Here is a 14,759-nt window from a genome sequence, read left to right on the forward strand (position 1 = left end):
TATGAAATGGGGACACTGTCCTGGGTTATCCAGGTGAGGCCCAAATGGAATCACAAGTGTCCTTGCAAGAGGAAGGCAGAGGGAGACTTGACACAGGCAGAGAAGGAGGTGATGGGATCACAAAGGCACAGACTGGAGAGATGCCCTACAAGCCAAGGATACCAGCAACCGGCAGAAGCTGGGATGCTCAAGGAATCTGGGAGCGTGGCCCTGCCCACACCTTCATTTTGGCCCCGTGATACTGATTATGGACTGTAAGAGAAGACACTTCTGTTGTATTGAGGCACCAAGCTTGTGGTAATTTGTCACTGCAGCCACAGGAAACCAATACGGTCTTTGACGGGGCCTCTCCACAGCTGAGAAATGGAGCCAACTAGCTCTAGAAGACTGGTATGCTTCCCACCCTACCACCCTAATTTTTTAAAGGACTGAATCTTTGCAGTGGAGAGCTTTCCTGCAACTTAATATGAAAGTTGCACGTTTGCAAGAACGTCAAGCTGATGAGGCAATGCAGGGAATGGTCCTCATGAGAGTGAGAGAAGGACAGTCACAACGTCTTTCCACTTCATCCTTGCCCCCCCCCCCCATTTTTCCGTTCCTTAAAACTTGTGCCCAGACTGGGACCAAATTTGTACACCACTGAAAACATCGAGATGCTCAGCTTGCTTTGTGAGGTTCCTTGCCCTACTGAGCTAGAATGACTGCAGGTAAAATAGGTTAAGTGGCTATTTCTTCTAAGATTCCTCTGAGGGAGCTCCTAGAGGGTGAAAATGTTATCAAGTCTATTTGAGAGAAACAGGTTCTCCTCTTATCAGTTATGAATCAAGGCAGAAACACAGGTATCGCCATGCGTTGATCTCACCAACCCCAGCACAAAGCCCTACAGCTCGGAGATGTCCCACCTCTAGGCAGAATTAATACATCTGGCGTAAACAGAAAGTAGCAGGCCAGGTGCCTGTTAGGGTTAGAAGGCAGAGAGTTAGGTGTCTGTTCTCTGAAACAGAAAAGAGGTGGGTGGGAGGAGGGGAGGGAGAGAAGGAAGAATGTGTACAAGAATATAAACTAAATCTACAGATTCAAGAAAAGCAATATCTAGACAAAACCCACCTGTTCACCTTCCCAGAACAGTGAATGAAGGGATCACCTTCAAACCTTGAAACACACACATGTAAAACAATCTTTCTAAATGGCTTATACATGAGTTAGTTTAAGAACCATAAAGACTTAAAATATAAACCAGATTTAAAGCACACCATAGAACAATATGATGGTACATCCATAACAGACAATGGTACATCCGTAACAGCCTATATCCCTGGTCCCAGGGTCAGTGTTAGGGAGGAAAGGGTGCCTCCCACAAGCAGCTTCAGTATCCCCACCAGGGCTAGGGTCCTGGACAGTTCTTACGTGCATCCACCTATATGGAGCCCTACCAAAATCATCCCTCCATCTGGGGCTACTTTTAGTGGAATCAACTGCTTCACTGTAACCCCCTCTTAGCTATTTTTGATCAAATCAATCTTATTTCACTTAATTTCATGGGGCTCAATTATTCCAAGCAGGGATTTTTGTCTATCTACAAAAACTAGCTCAAACCCTGGTAGAAAGAAGCTCCTCCAAGTATGGAAAAGCCTGACTCAGATTTATGATATAGTTAAATTACTCAGAAAACCTTAAGTACATTTTTTTAAATAATTCAAGTTCTCACTTGAATTTTTTGAAAAATTTGGTGTTTAAAATGAATTTATTTTTCAATTCATTTTTAAAAATGAATTTAACCGTTACTTGTTTCTAAGCCCTGAATTTATTGTTTTTCTCCACAGAGGCAGAGAAAAAATTTATATAAACTAGTCCATTTTCCAATGGCCCAGTTTCATCACATGGGATGTAATAAATATTTAACTGTTATCCTCACTGCAGCCTACTTGAATACCAAAATGGTATTTAAAATAACGGCACTTAGAGCCAAAAGAGAAACCAACACACACAAACCTTTTGCCCAGCAGCAGCAGCTATGACTATGGACAATGTCAGTTAAATAAATAATAAATAGTAAATAAATTTAATAAATTTAAAAATAATATTTAACACACATTCAAAATAGAAAAGTCAGTGCCGTACCCTAACCTGTACCCTAAACCGTACCCGTTCCCTAAGCCTAACCCTAACCCTTACCCGAAGCTTTACCCTAACGCGTACCCTAATCCTAACCCGTACACTAACACTAACCTGTACCCTAACACGTACGCTAACCCTAAACCGTTGTCGTACCCTAACCTGTACCCTAAACCGTACCCGTTCCCTAACCCTAACCCTAAGCCTAACCCTAACCCTTACCCAAAGCCTTACCCTAACCCGTACCCTAATCCTAACCCGTACACTAACACTAACCCGTACCCTAAACCTACGCCAACCCTAAACCGTTGTCGTACCCTAACCTGTACCCTAAACCGTACCCGTCCCCTATATAATCTGTTATTTTGCTCCATTTCAAAGACTGCTCAGTTAATCTGCCTGTACAAAGGTCAAACATTCAGGGTCTAGAAAATTAAATACCATAAAAATGAATGTTGAGTTTTCTTACCTCTTGTTCTAGACAAAACCATATCCTTTATTATTTGCATAATAACACGTCCAAGGATCACGACAGAAACCAGGTGATACACTCTCCATGGAGTCAGTGCAAGGAACCTATCACAGCAAAAACAGACAAATCATTATTTCAACTTGAGGACTGTACCTTTTTCTAAAAACTAGGTTTACTTTCTGCCACAGAAACAAAAAATACATTCAATAATGATTTCACTTGTCAAAAGCGCCCTCAACGTGACCACATGAAAGCTACTTAATAGCATCAAAGTCAGGGAAGTAAAAGCACTGGAGCCATGTGGACTTTTGTGCCAGGCTTTCTGCTCTAACCTCCAATCTGGGCAGAAGATTTGCTATTTTGGGTATGGCCCAAATATCACTCTGCTAACAGATGGAACAGAACTGACCTGGAGCAGAATCATGATGGACTAAAATTAAAAAGGCAGAGCAGCAGGGTTTTTTCACGCACAAGAGAAGCCGGAGTAGATGCCCTTTACTTGCTGTCCTCTGTCTTACGGTTTTCTCTAATGCCACATCCACTTCTTTAAATCCTACCCCCCACCCAACCAATCTCTTAAAAACAGCAGTTATTAGGGATCCAATTTGCTAGCCCTTTCTAAGATCACTGCCCTTTTGTCTATCTGCCCACCTCGTCTCCAGAGGGAAACAAAGAATTCTTTATCACGAACAGCACACAGACCCTACAGTACTTTTTGTCTTGTTTTGTTTTTGATTGGGTTTATAAAGGAATGCAATGGCAAGGAAGTCACAAGGAGCTCTGAGCCTTCATATAGAGGCTGAAGCCCGTTCTACGTAAGTTCGTTGGCTAAGCTACCAATTAATATTGACTTTGGTGTAATCGTAACTCAGAAAAGTCAATTTAACAGAAATGTCATTTAATACTAGTTGTAAGGCAGTGTGGGATGTATAAAGAAACAAAGAACACATGAATACTGCCTTCTAGGAACTTACTTCCTCATCAGAGAGATGAACACAGGCTGCACTAACAAAAGTCCAAGGCAATGAGTCTTGGTGCTATAGCAAGACACGAGCAAAGAGCAAAGAGAAACAAAGGAGGAGAAATGATTAGCTCCAAATCAGGGAAGATTTATAAAAAGTGGCATTGAACTTGGTCTGGGAGGATGGATGCAATTCAGAGGAAAACAGAAGCTGTTCCAATTGGAGGACACAACATGAGCAGAAGATAAGAGTCAGGCAAGGGTGAGGTGTGCCTGGGGCGTGAAAGTGGTCTGGGATGGCCCTGCGGAAGCAGAGGGATAAACAACAAGAGAGTTGGGAGACTGGCAGAGAGAAGAAATTGAGGTACCAGGCTGGGGGCAGACTATGGCAAGCCCTGAAGGATATGTAGGGAGTTTAGTTGTCACTACTGACAACAGAGAGAAAGCCAAAGGTATAGAGTAGGTAAATGAAATGATGAGTGGTTTAGGATAAAGGCCAGGGGGCAGCAGAGAGGATGAGGTGGAGTAGGGAGGAAGCACGGAGGCCAGGACGTCTGCTAGAAGGTTATGCAATGTGCTTGATGAGAAATGGTCAACGTGAGATGCTGCTGAAGTTGTGGGTAAAACCTCTCCCAGGGGCTTCCCTGGTGGCGCAGCGGTTGAGAGTCCGCCTGCTGATGCAGGGGACACGGGTTCGTGTCCCGGTCTGGGAAGATCCCACATGCCGCGGAGCGGCTGGGCCCATGAGCCGTGGCCGCTGAGCCTGCGTGTCTGGAGCCTGTGCTCCGCAACGGGAGAAGCCACAACAGTGAGAGGCCCGTGTATCACCAAAAAAAAAAAAAAAACCTCTCCCAAAATGTGGACAACCCAATTTCCATGTCTGGCTGTAATGTTACCTGTGCGTGTGACCTGGGCCAGAGTGGGCAGAATAGGTCAGTGCTTCTTTAATATTGGTCTGCAACTGCCAGTAGCTTGGCTGCCTGGGAAGCTTGTTAAAATACAGACTCCCAGACCCCAGGGTCCGCCCCCGCCGGATCCTCCGAAACAGGTGGTCTAATTACTAGTGTTTACATTCAATAAACATTTATTTACGGGGGCCTACACTGCGCCAGGCACTGTGCTACCAAAAAGGAATAAACGGTGCACAATATATGCAGAGGCAGGAGCAGACCTAAAAGACAACCCACGATGCCAACATCCACATCTTCAGTAACAATAACTGGTTCTTCCGCTATGGGTCTAACACTTGCTCTATTTTTGAGCTCTTATGTTTCTTTTAACCCGAGTTGTTTTTTGGTATTTATTTTCTTTTTGGCTTACCTGCTCGCTGTCAGTTTATGATTAATTATTGCGCTTGTCTGTGTGCCAGCCTCTCTGTTTTCCCCACCTCACACTGAAGTGGCAGTTTTCAAAATTTTTGATAGTGATCCACCATAAGAAATCCATTTACCTCTAAATACATACAAATGAAACCGAAGTTTCAAAAATAGTATTTATCCTTACAAATGTGTGATGCCTTCTGATACTTTCCTCCAATTCCATTATATTTTTAAATGCTGACTCTGGCTCACTAAAGTGACTCCACAAGTGAGTTGTAACTCACAGTGTGACTCCCACTGCATTGGAGGGAATCTGCAACTGTTAGATTAGTATGTTTCATTAGAATAGCCTTCTTGGCAGAGTCAGGCAAAACCCTAGGGGAGAAAGTTCCCTCAAGTCTAAAGGTCTTCTGAGCTAGCCAGGAAGCCATTTAAGTATCTTTTAAAAACCAAAGAAATGCAAAACCAACTGAAGCAATGAAGGTCATTAGTTATTCTTTCAGTGGAAATTACAATCTTCCAGGAATAGAAAAATTAGGGAATGACAGGACTTTGACCCACCGCCCTGGATGCCAGAAGCCCTCCTTTAGAGGACATTGCCGTAGCAACTCCCAAGAGCACTGGGGATGCGCACCCCACCACCTCACCCCACCCCCGTGTTCCCTGGGCCAGGGTATAGTTGGCATCTTGCCCAAGGGTCTCATTGGTCATTAAGAATCCTCAACCAGATGAGAAAGCAAACCCAACAACTACTTGGGATGGTAATGCCATACCTGTATGGGATTGCATGTCTCCTTGGTAGATGAGCATCTTTGCAGCCCAAGAATTAAGCATAGACATGTTTAGGAAACTAAGTCCTAATAGTAATAATCTGTACTTAGAAAAACCTGCACGTATTTGGTTTTTTAATTATTTTTTTACTGCCTACGATAATTCGTCTCACGGTTCCAGTTTAAAAACTATGTAGTATAATTTAGAGTTGTGGTTTGAAATTAAAATCTTAGGAACATCTATGAGTTTATTTATTTTACAGGAACTGCCTAATATTGGGAGATCCTGGTTGTTAGACAAAGTCATTTTTTTAAAAACTTCTACTTTGGTAACTTTCGAATATATACAAAAAGAGAGACCAAAGTATAATAAACCCAGCCTCAACAATTCTCCATTCATGGCCAATCTTGTTTCTTCTATATTCCCACCCACCAAGCTCCCCTCACCACATACACACCCAAATTATTTGAAGCAAATATCAAGCATCATATAATTTAACTTGTAAATGTTGTCATTTATCTTCAAAAACAAAAAAGCACTTTTTAACCTAACAACAATACCACTATCACACCTAATAAAATTGCTTTACTTTCTTAATGTCATCAGATACCTGTCAGCATTCACATTTGCCCAGTCATCTTTTACACACATGTACACACGTGACACACACACACACACACACACACACAGAGTAAAAGAGTGAAACAGAAACTGAAAAAGTCATACACTGAAATGGATAGATGTGAGTTTTAAGTTTCCTGTAATTTATAGGTCTCCTGCCCGCCCCCCATCTCTCTATCTCTCTTGCTCTTTCTCTTTTATTTATTTATTTTTTTTGCTGAAAATTTCTGCGGAAGAAACAGACTCGTTTTGTCCAGTGAAGTTTTCCAGAGTCAGAGAATCACCCCCTTGTATCCTTGTGGTTTAGTTTGACATTTTCCTTTACCCCCTGCTGCAGACTGGAAAAGTTGGCAGTTGCATCTAGAGTCTTGACCAGGTTTAGGTTCAATCGTTTTTCCTATAGAGCTGCATGATAGGTGGAGGTGTGTGTTCCCATCAGGAGGCGCATACTGTCTGGTGTCTCTATTTTTGTGACATTAGCAGCCATTCATGATGACTGCCTGGCATTGATTCCTCAGGGACTACCCAGGGGTAGGAGCCCTTCATTCTTGCTACGGGTATTAGCTGGGTCACATCTATAAAGAGAAACTCCCCTTCATCAATGTTTGATGACCGGAAGAGACGGATCTCATGGGAAAGGCAGGATCAACGCTTGATTCTTTCTCTTTATTTACCAGCCTTCAAGATAATGAGACAGTTCCTTAGTATCCCCTAAAGGCAACAAAGTTGGTTTGGGTCATTACTTTTTTTTTTTTTTAGTGTTATTGTGAATGATGTGCTCCAGCCCGCTGCAGTCTCATCCCTACTGACCATCAAGTGGCCCATCTTGGCTGGTGGAAGCTTAATCAGGTTGGTTCCTGAGTCTCTTAGTATAACCTTAGTAACCTTTGATAATAAAGTACTTTAAAGGGACAGGGAAAATATAAAATTTACAAATGCAGTTTAAAATGTTGAAGGGAGTATAGTGAAACTTTTTAATAAAACCAGTCATTCACCAAAGACTCTCTTGAAAATGCTTGTTAAAGTTTGATCGATTTATAAACAAAATAGTAAGTTATGTTAGCTAAAATTGAAAGCTCAAAGAAAAACAAGGGTTTTCAACCTTACTTAATCAAAATTTATTTTTTAAAAGGTAGTTGAACAGAATTGTTTCAAACCAATCTTTCTTTTATATGAAAACTGTCTCATAGGACATCACAAAAAAAAAATCCTTGTCTGCGGGCCGTAAGCAATTCTGATGCTGGCGCTCTGTGGCACCACTCAGAGAAAGACTACACTTTCATCCAACCCATGATTCCCTCAGTGAGAATCACCCATCTCTACTGAAATACATCTCATATCGGGGAGCTCAGCATGTCTTCAGCATCCAGTTTCCTACTGTATCCTTTTATTACTGGGGGAAGGGGAAATTCCCTTTTCATTCCATAACCAGTGATTATCAGACACCGGGCTAGCGGCAGGGACACACTGATGACTAAATCCCTGCGAAGCCGGGAAGCAGACAAGTGAACAACTATGTTTAACCCAAGTATCAGTACTTTCCAAAAGGGTGTGGGAGCAGGAAAGAGGGCCGATAACTGCATAAGGAAGGCAGAGTGAGGTCTCGAGAGAAGGCGGGTGTTTAAGCTTTGCCTCCCTAGAGCAGTCAGACTTTGCCAGGTGGAAAGCGCCAAAGGCATTCCAGGTCGGGAACACGGTAAGCACAGAGAACAGCAAGAGTGCAGAGGCTAAAACAGAAGAGTGAGAAAGTGCCCTTAAGGCTGGCTTCCCTTGACCCAGCGGCGCTAGTTCTGCCCTCCAGACCACACTGCAGTGAATAAAACCGCTGACGCCTAGTGAGTGCGAGCACGGTTCTAGCCATCACTTAATGTATTCCCTCATTTCATCCTTACAACAATCCCATGAGGAAGGTAGTCCACTTTGCAGATGAGCAGGGAGGGGTTAAGAAACTTGCCCAAGGCCCCAAGATCAGGGGAGGCGGGGCCAGGATCCAGACAGGATCCAGGAATCCAGACAGCTTGGCTCTAAGCCAGCTCTCTCACCACTCTGCTAAATACCTCCCAGACGCAAGCTCCTGCCTCTTCCACCTCCTGTTATCACATGAAAATAGCTGGAAGGGCTGTCACCAATTTTCAAGAGTATGTCTGCTCAGGGTGTGATGAACTGACTGAAGAGATGCCAGGAGCGCTCCTCAAAGACACCAGCCACCAGCACCAAGACTGCAGAAAGCGAGGATTATGTTCACACCTCTTTAGGACACACATCCCTGGTCCCTTCACCTCTTCCCCAGGCGTCCCATCCCTCCTCTGGCCAGGCTCCAGGTGTGACTCTTTTCAGACCAAATGCTCCCACCGGGCATCTGGTCCCTACAGATGGGGGGAACCAGGAGGGGCCGTGAATCCATTTGTTCTGGATTCCATAGCTCTACCTATACAGTCTTGTTTTTTTTTTTTTTAAATTAATAGGCTGTATTTTTTAGAGCGGTTTTAGGTTTACAGAAAAATTGAGTAGATTGTGCAGAGACTTCCCATATATCTCCTCCCGCATCCTCCCATCCCACCTACAGTGTCTCCTGGTACGAACATCTTGCTTCAGTGTTATAACATCTTGCATTTGTTATAACTGATGAACCAATGTTGATATGTTATTAACCAAGTCCACAGATCACAGTAGGGCTCACTCTTTGTGTCATACATTCTACGGGCTTTGACAAATGCATAACGTCACGCATCCATCATTATAGTATCATACAGAGTATTTTCACCGCCCTAAAAGTCCCTGTGTTCCACATATTCATGCCTCCCTCTCTCCCCATAAACTCTGCTGACCACTGATCATTTTACTGTATCTACTAGTTTGTCTTTTCCAGAATGTCATGTAGTTGGAATCATACGGTATGTAGCCTTTTCAGACTGGCTCCTTTCACTAAGTATTTCCTTAAGTTCCTCTGTCTTTTCATGGTTTGATAGCTCATTTCTTTTTGTTATCAAATAATATCCCGTCATATGATGTACCACCATTTATCCATTCACCTCGTGAAGGACATCTTGGCTGCTTCCAATTTTGGGCAATTATAAATAAAACTGCTCTAAAAATGTGTGTGCAGGATTTTGTGCGGTCATTAGGTTTTCAACTGATTAACTCATTTGGGCGCAGCCTTTTTTTTTTTTTTTTTTTTTTAACAGCTCTATCAGCATACTGGCTTATTTTGAATTTACAGGCAGCTAAAACCCTCAAGGATTCTATTTTCCTGATGCAACTTTTGAATCTCAGTATGTCCTATTACACTGGTTCTTGTTTGACATGGTCCGTCATTCAAACCCACAGCCCTTAATGGTGTCATCAATCACATTTGTTCTCCTGTCCGGCATCATGACATCCACACATTTGAGATCTGCGTGTCATCTGTCCTCGTCTACACTGCTGGAGGTGGATGGAGATCGATCGGTACTGGAGCCCTGTGACTCCCACAGTGATCTATTATTAATTTTATATTATTTTTATATAATTTTATATTATTATTTAATTTATTAAATAATCTATTTATTATTTAATTAGATTAATCTATTATTTAATTTATTAAATGATCTATTTATTTGACCTATTATTTAATTTATTAATCGGCACTTTATGAATATGACAGGCCATCCAGTTTGCCGCTACATTCCATCCACGTTACTCCATCCTGCCCATAAAGACATAATAAGAGATTTTCTTAAACGCCTTGTTGAAACCTGCCGCATTCCTATCTCTGAGTGCCTGTAAGTGCTGATCTGCTTGGCTGAAGCTGAGAATTACTCTGAGGTATAGAACAGCTCTCAGGAGAAGAACCAAACACCATTAGGACCTGCCCACGCACATCCCATGGCACAGCCTGATCCAAGCCCCAGGGTGACCTTGCCGATCTGCCATTCACAGAAACACGTGGTGACCCCCTCACCCACGGGGGGAATTTTGAAGCAAAAACGGCTGCATACAGGTGGCCAGAGGATTCCTGAATGCTGCAGAACCATTATTCAGAGACGGGTTGTGGTCACATTGCACGATGCCCATGAGGTCATGGGAAGCAGAATGATAAAGTACAGACTTTGAAGAGGGGCGGCTGTGGACAGGCATCTTTCTCACTCAGGGGGGCTACGTAATTTTCCAGGTCCGGTGCAAGGTGAAAATGCAGAGACCTCACTGGGGATGCAGAAGTCAACCTCCCCTCCCCACCAGACTGCAGGCCCAACCCACAACAAACAGGAGTTCCCCACAGTATTGCAGCCTCGATTCTAGGGTGTGTTTGGGACCTGGATCCAGGGCAGGGGGCGGGGGGAGCGGGGGGGTGAGGTCCCTGCCTGCTCACCACTCTGCTCACCGAGGCGCTGCTGGCTGGGGCGAGATGGTGATCTGTGCCTGAGGAGGACCCTTCTCACACCTGCGCTCAGGCCCCAGCGAGGGGCGGGCGGTCACAGGGGAACACAAGCCTCCCCCTACCGATGCAACCTGGCCACCGCCCTGGGTGGAGGACCCAGGGCAGTCATGCAGGGTGGGGTGGAAAAGGGGAGGGTGGGCAGGGCTGGCGCCCAGAAGCCCATCCCGGGAGGAGGTCTCACACGTGAGCTGAGGCCCCACGCTCCCAGCTTGTGCGTCATCATCCTGCTGAGCTTCACTGACAAAACACACATTCAACGATGGAAGTACTAAGAATTACAAGACGGCGGCCTCAGAGCATTAATCCCCAAGTGCAGGGCCTTCTGAGCACCAGGCTCTGTGCGACTGCATAGCTCACATGTCCATTTAGCCAGCCCTATAAAGGCCTTTTTTCGCCTTAAAATCACTTTTAGTTCAATAAAAAGGCCACGGACACTTGCTTTTCTCCAAGTCAGACTAGGGACCTGTGCCTGCATCAACAGATCCTGGAAGTGAGCGCATTCAGAAGCAATACGAACTCCTAAGCTTCCAGCTTTTGTAAATATCTTTCTGCAGCTGGATGGGCTTTTTATAACCAATTAAATTAAAATATCATTTCTGTTTACTAAGACAGTTACATGTACTTCTTTTAGCTGACGTAAGATAACATTCATCTGACAAGGGGTAATCAAGACTTTGGAAACCAAGACAGGTAAACATTATGTAGGACAACTATAATATACACAGACATATCATGGTAGGTAAACATTACGTATGACAATTATATGCTATATATAAATATATAAAATTATATACAAGTTTCATACACATATAAAACCATATGTATATAAGAATACCCATTTGTCCTATAAATACATACTGTATGGTCTAGCTGCTATTGGGATGGTAAAGTTCTGCAACTCACTATGTGCACTTTCTTTTATCAAGTTGTGTCCAATTCTATATCCCAGTGGGATGACTGCTTTAAAAAAAATACCACATTGGGACTTTCCCGGTGGCACAGTGGTTAAGAATCCATCTGCCAATGCAGGGGACGTGGGTTCGATCCCTGGTCCAGGAAGATCCCACATGCCGTGGAGCAACTAAGCCCATGAACCACAACTACTGAGCCCACGTGCTGCAACTACTGAAGCTTGCTCGCCTAGAGCCCGTGATCCACAACAAGAGAAGCCACCACAATGAGAAGCCCGCAAACGGCAACGAAGAGTAGCCCCTGCGCGCCACAACTACAGAAAGCCCGCACAGCAACAAAGACCCAGCGCGGCCAAAAAAAAAAAAAAAAAAAAAAAAACAACGTTACCAGCAGCTGACTCATGTTTAGCTTGTGATAATTACAGTCCACGGATGATTTCTAGCCATGCTTGTATAGCGTCATTTCTGATTCATTTTTATATTGGATACATTTGTCTATTTGCTTTTTTCTTCCTGTTTTTTCTTTTTTCTATGCTTTCTTCTCTCGTTCTCTGGTTCGGTTACATCATTTTGAATTTTAATCTAGTTTTCAAGTCACCAACAGCCAGAGCCCACTTGGTATTGTTGGGATGGTTTATGCCACTAGTCTCTACGCTGCTACCTGGGCCAGCTAAGAAATAAGACCCAACTGTATGCTCAGAGCCGAGGCAGGGTATAAGGAAAACAGGTGGGGTCCAGAGAAAATCGAAACAACTGCAAGGGTAGACCCTCAACTAATTGTAAAAGAAAAAAAAAATAGAGGAGCCCCCAAATGATGCCCATTTTGGAATGGGCTGTGATTTTAAGCAGAAAATTTTCCTAACAAATTATGGGCTTTGGGGGCTTCCCTGGTGGCGCAGTGGTTGGGAGTCTGCCTGCCAATGCAGGGGACACGGGTTCATGCCCCGGTCCGGGAGGATCCCACATGCCACGGAGCACCTAGGTCCGTGTGCCACAACTGCTGAGCCTGTGCTCTAGAGCCCGTGTGCCACAACTACTGAAGCCCATGCGCCTAGAGCCCGTGCTCCGCAACAAGAGAAGCCACCGCAATAAGCCCGTGCACCGCAATGAAGAGTAGCCCCCGCTCACCGCAACTAGAGAAAAGCCCGTGCGCAGCAACAAAGACCCAATGCAGCCAAAAACAATACATAGATAAAATAAAATAAATAAATTTTTAAAAAATTATGGGCTTTGACTAACATCAAACCAGTCTGCATTCGCTGCCCATAAGCCACGGACAGGAGAGCTAGACACCCACTCCACGAAGATACTTAACAAGGAAAAATGACAGGCTGGGAACTAAATTACACTCAGGTCACCCATCGTCTCAGCTTTCTGTGCACGAATCATTCAAGGCCACAGCTTTTCCTGGTCCCTTTACTGGTTTCAGGATGCCAGGTGTGCGTGGGGCTTGGGATTGGAGGAAGGAAGCCCCGGGATGGGCTATGTGGACAATTTACATGATGGAGAAGGAGACGAAAGCACTAGAGTGATCTTCTGTGGACCTCCGCTCCGCGGCAAACTATAAATCTCTAAAAAACTTTTTTTCGACTAGTTGTGTATCTATTTGATACACGAGGAAAGCCTAACTAAATCTTCCACTACTTCATGATAAGTTTTGCAAGGCCAAATTAAATAGCTCGACAGCATAAATTTCTTGTAAAAGCAAAGAAAGGGATAGTTCACAAAAACAAACAGAGCAACTTCTCTGGTAAGGGATGAAAAGGACATCCCATGGGATGTTTAGCTAATCCCATGTGTAAAAAGCTAACCCTCATTTCTGGGTAAAGCATAACCCACTTTGTACTATGAAATGAAGGCTGTCAGCAGCTAAAATACACATTTTTGTCTTCAGAGAAAGGAAGTCTACGGACAAAAGCACTAGAACCCTCCATAGTTCTCATGCAGGAATTAATCTGTAGTGTTTGTTTTGTAGCTCTTTCAAAAGAGAGATCTAAAAAGGAGGTTTAGCTCTCCTTTACTGAAATATATAGAACCACTGACTCTGCCTAGGTAGAGTCCTTCGTGCACATTGGCTTTATTTAATGTTATGGTGGCTCTAATCATAAAAGAAGGACCTCATGTGATTTATCCAACACTGTTCAAAGTCCAGATCACATCTTTCTGGAAAATAATTCCGTCCTCTTCTCAAGTGTTAGGCATACTGGCAGCCATCTTCCTTAATATCGCAAAATTCTGAATCTTCTCTGAAGTTGGCTTCAATTTTTCCTGGTCTTTTATCCAGATCCTGCAAAAATACTGTCTGAAGACGCGATGTGAAACTGAACTATACACCACTAAGGGGGAAACGAAGCTGGCAAATAAGCCATGACCCTCTGAATTGTAAAATGCATCCCAATTTCAAACCTGTGTAAACGTGAAGGTATGTCAAGGAGAAGGGGGATATATTTCTTAGGAATCAACAAAATATACGATTTTAAATAATTGAGAAAAAAGAGGGTAATCATGCAATGGAGCAAGATAATGACTCGATTCATTGCAAATCAGAGACTAAGCCAAACTCGGAGGCGTTTCTTTTTTTTTCACCAGAGAAGTACTTCTTTAGTTGTGATGACCAGAAAAGTGAATTAGAAGCAAGAGAGGTGACAAGCATGAAGAAAAATAAACAGGCGAGCTTCTTTACAGAGGGAGGTGAGAAATTCTGGAAGCCACCCATAGGCAGGGAGGCGTCACACTGCAGCAACCAGAAAGGGTCCGAGTCGGGCTGGCTCCAGTAGAAACCGGTGGCGATAATCCAGTGAATTCAGGGAACGTGCCCAGCTCAGCAAGGCACGCTGGACAAGCCACAAGACAGTGGGGAGGAGCAGCGGGGAGTTTGCGTTCTTGAGCCTGGAGAGTGGGAGGGGCGAGGGCGCAGCTGGAGTGGAACCAAGTCCATCTGAGGTCAAGGCAAGGCGAAATCAGGCTTGCTTTACCCCAGCTCTGCAATGGAATTAAGAGAAAAGCCACAGGCAAATCAAGTCAGGAGCACCGGGCCATGCGGTGGGCTCTTTAGCGCCTCCTAGTGTATAATGCCTGCCCATCCACCTTGCCTCACACCTGTCCCAGGTGGTCACTGCAGCTCAGTAGAAGCTGACTTCCGAGCAGGGTTGGGTGAGCCAGCCTCTGCTGC

The 14,759-nt window shown here is 44.1% G+C and overlaps 1 protein-coding gene across 1 annotated transcript in view; it reads right to left on the minus strand.

Moving 5' to 3' along the window:
* The window catches only part of RETREG1 (reticulophagy regulator 1), a 123,844-nt gene that overhangs the window by 88,519 nt on the left and 20,566 nt on the right, over positions 1-14,759 (minus strand). Inside the window, exon 2 of the mRNA XM_029219063.1 lies at positions 2,585-2,691. Coding sequence (XP_029074896.1) covers positions 2,585-2,691 — 107 coding nt within the window. The remainder of the gene's footprint in view (positions 1-2,584; positions 2,692-14,759) is intronic.

This window comes from Monodon monoceros, unplaced genomic scaffold, assembly GCF_005190385.1.
Source record: "Monodon monoceros isolate NGI ecotype Baffin Bay Population unplaced genomic scaffold, NGI_Narwhal_1 Super_Scaffold_12, whole genome shotgun sequence".
NCBI classification, from domain to species: Eukaryota; Metazoa; Chordata; class Mammalia; order Artiodactyla; family Monodontidae; genus Monodon; species Monodon monoceros.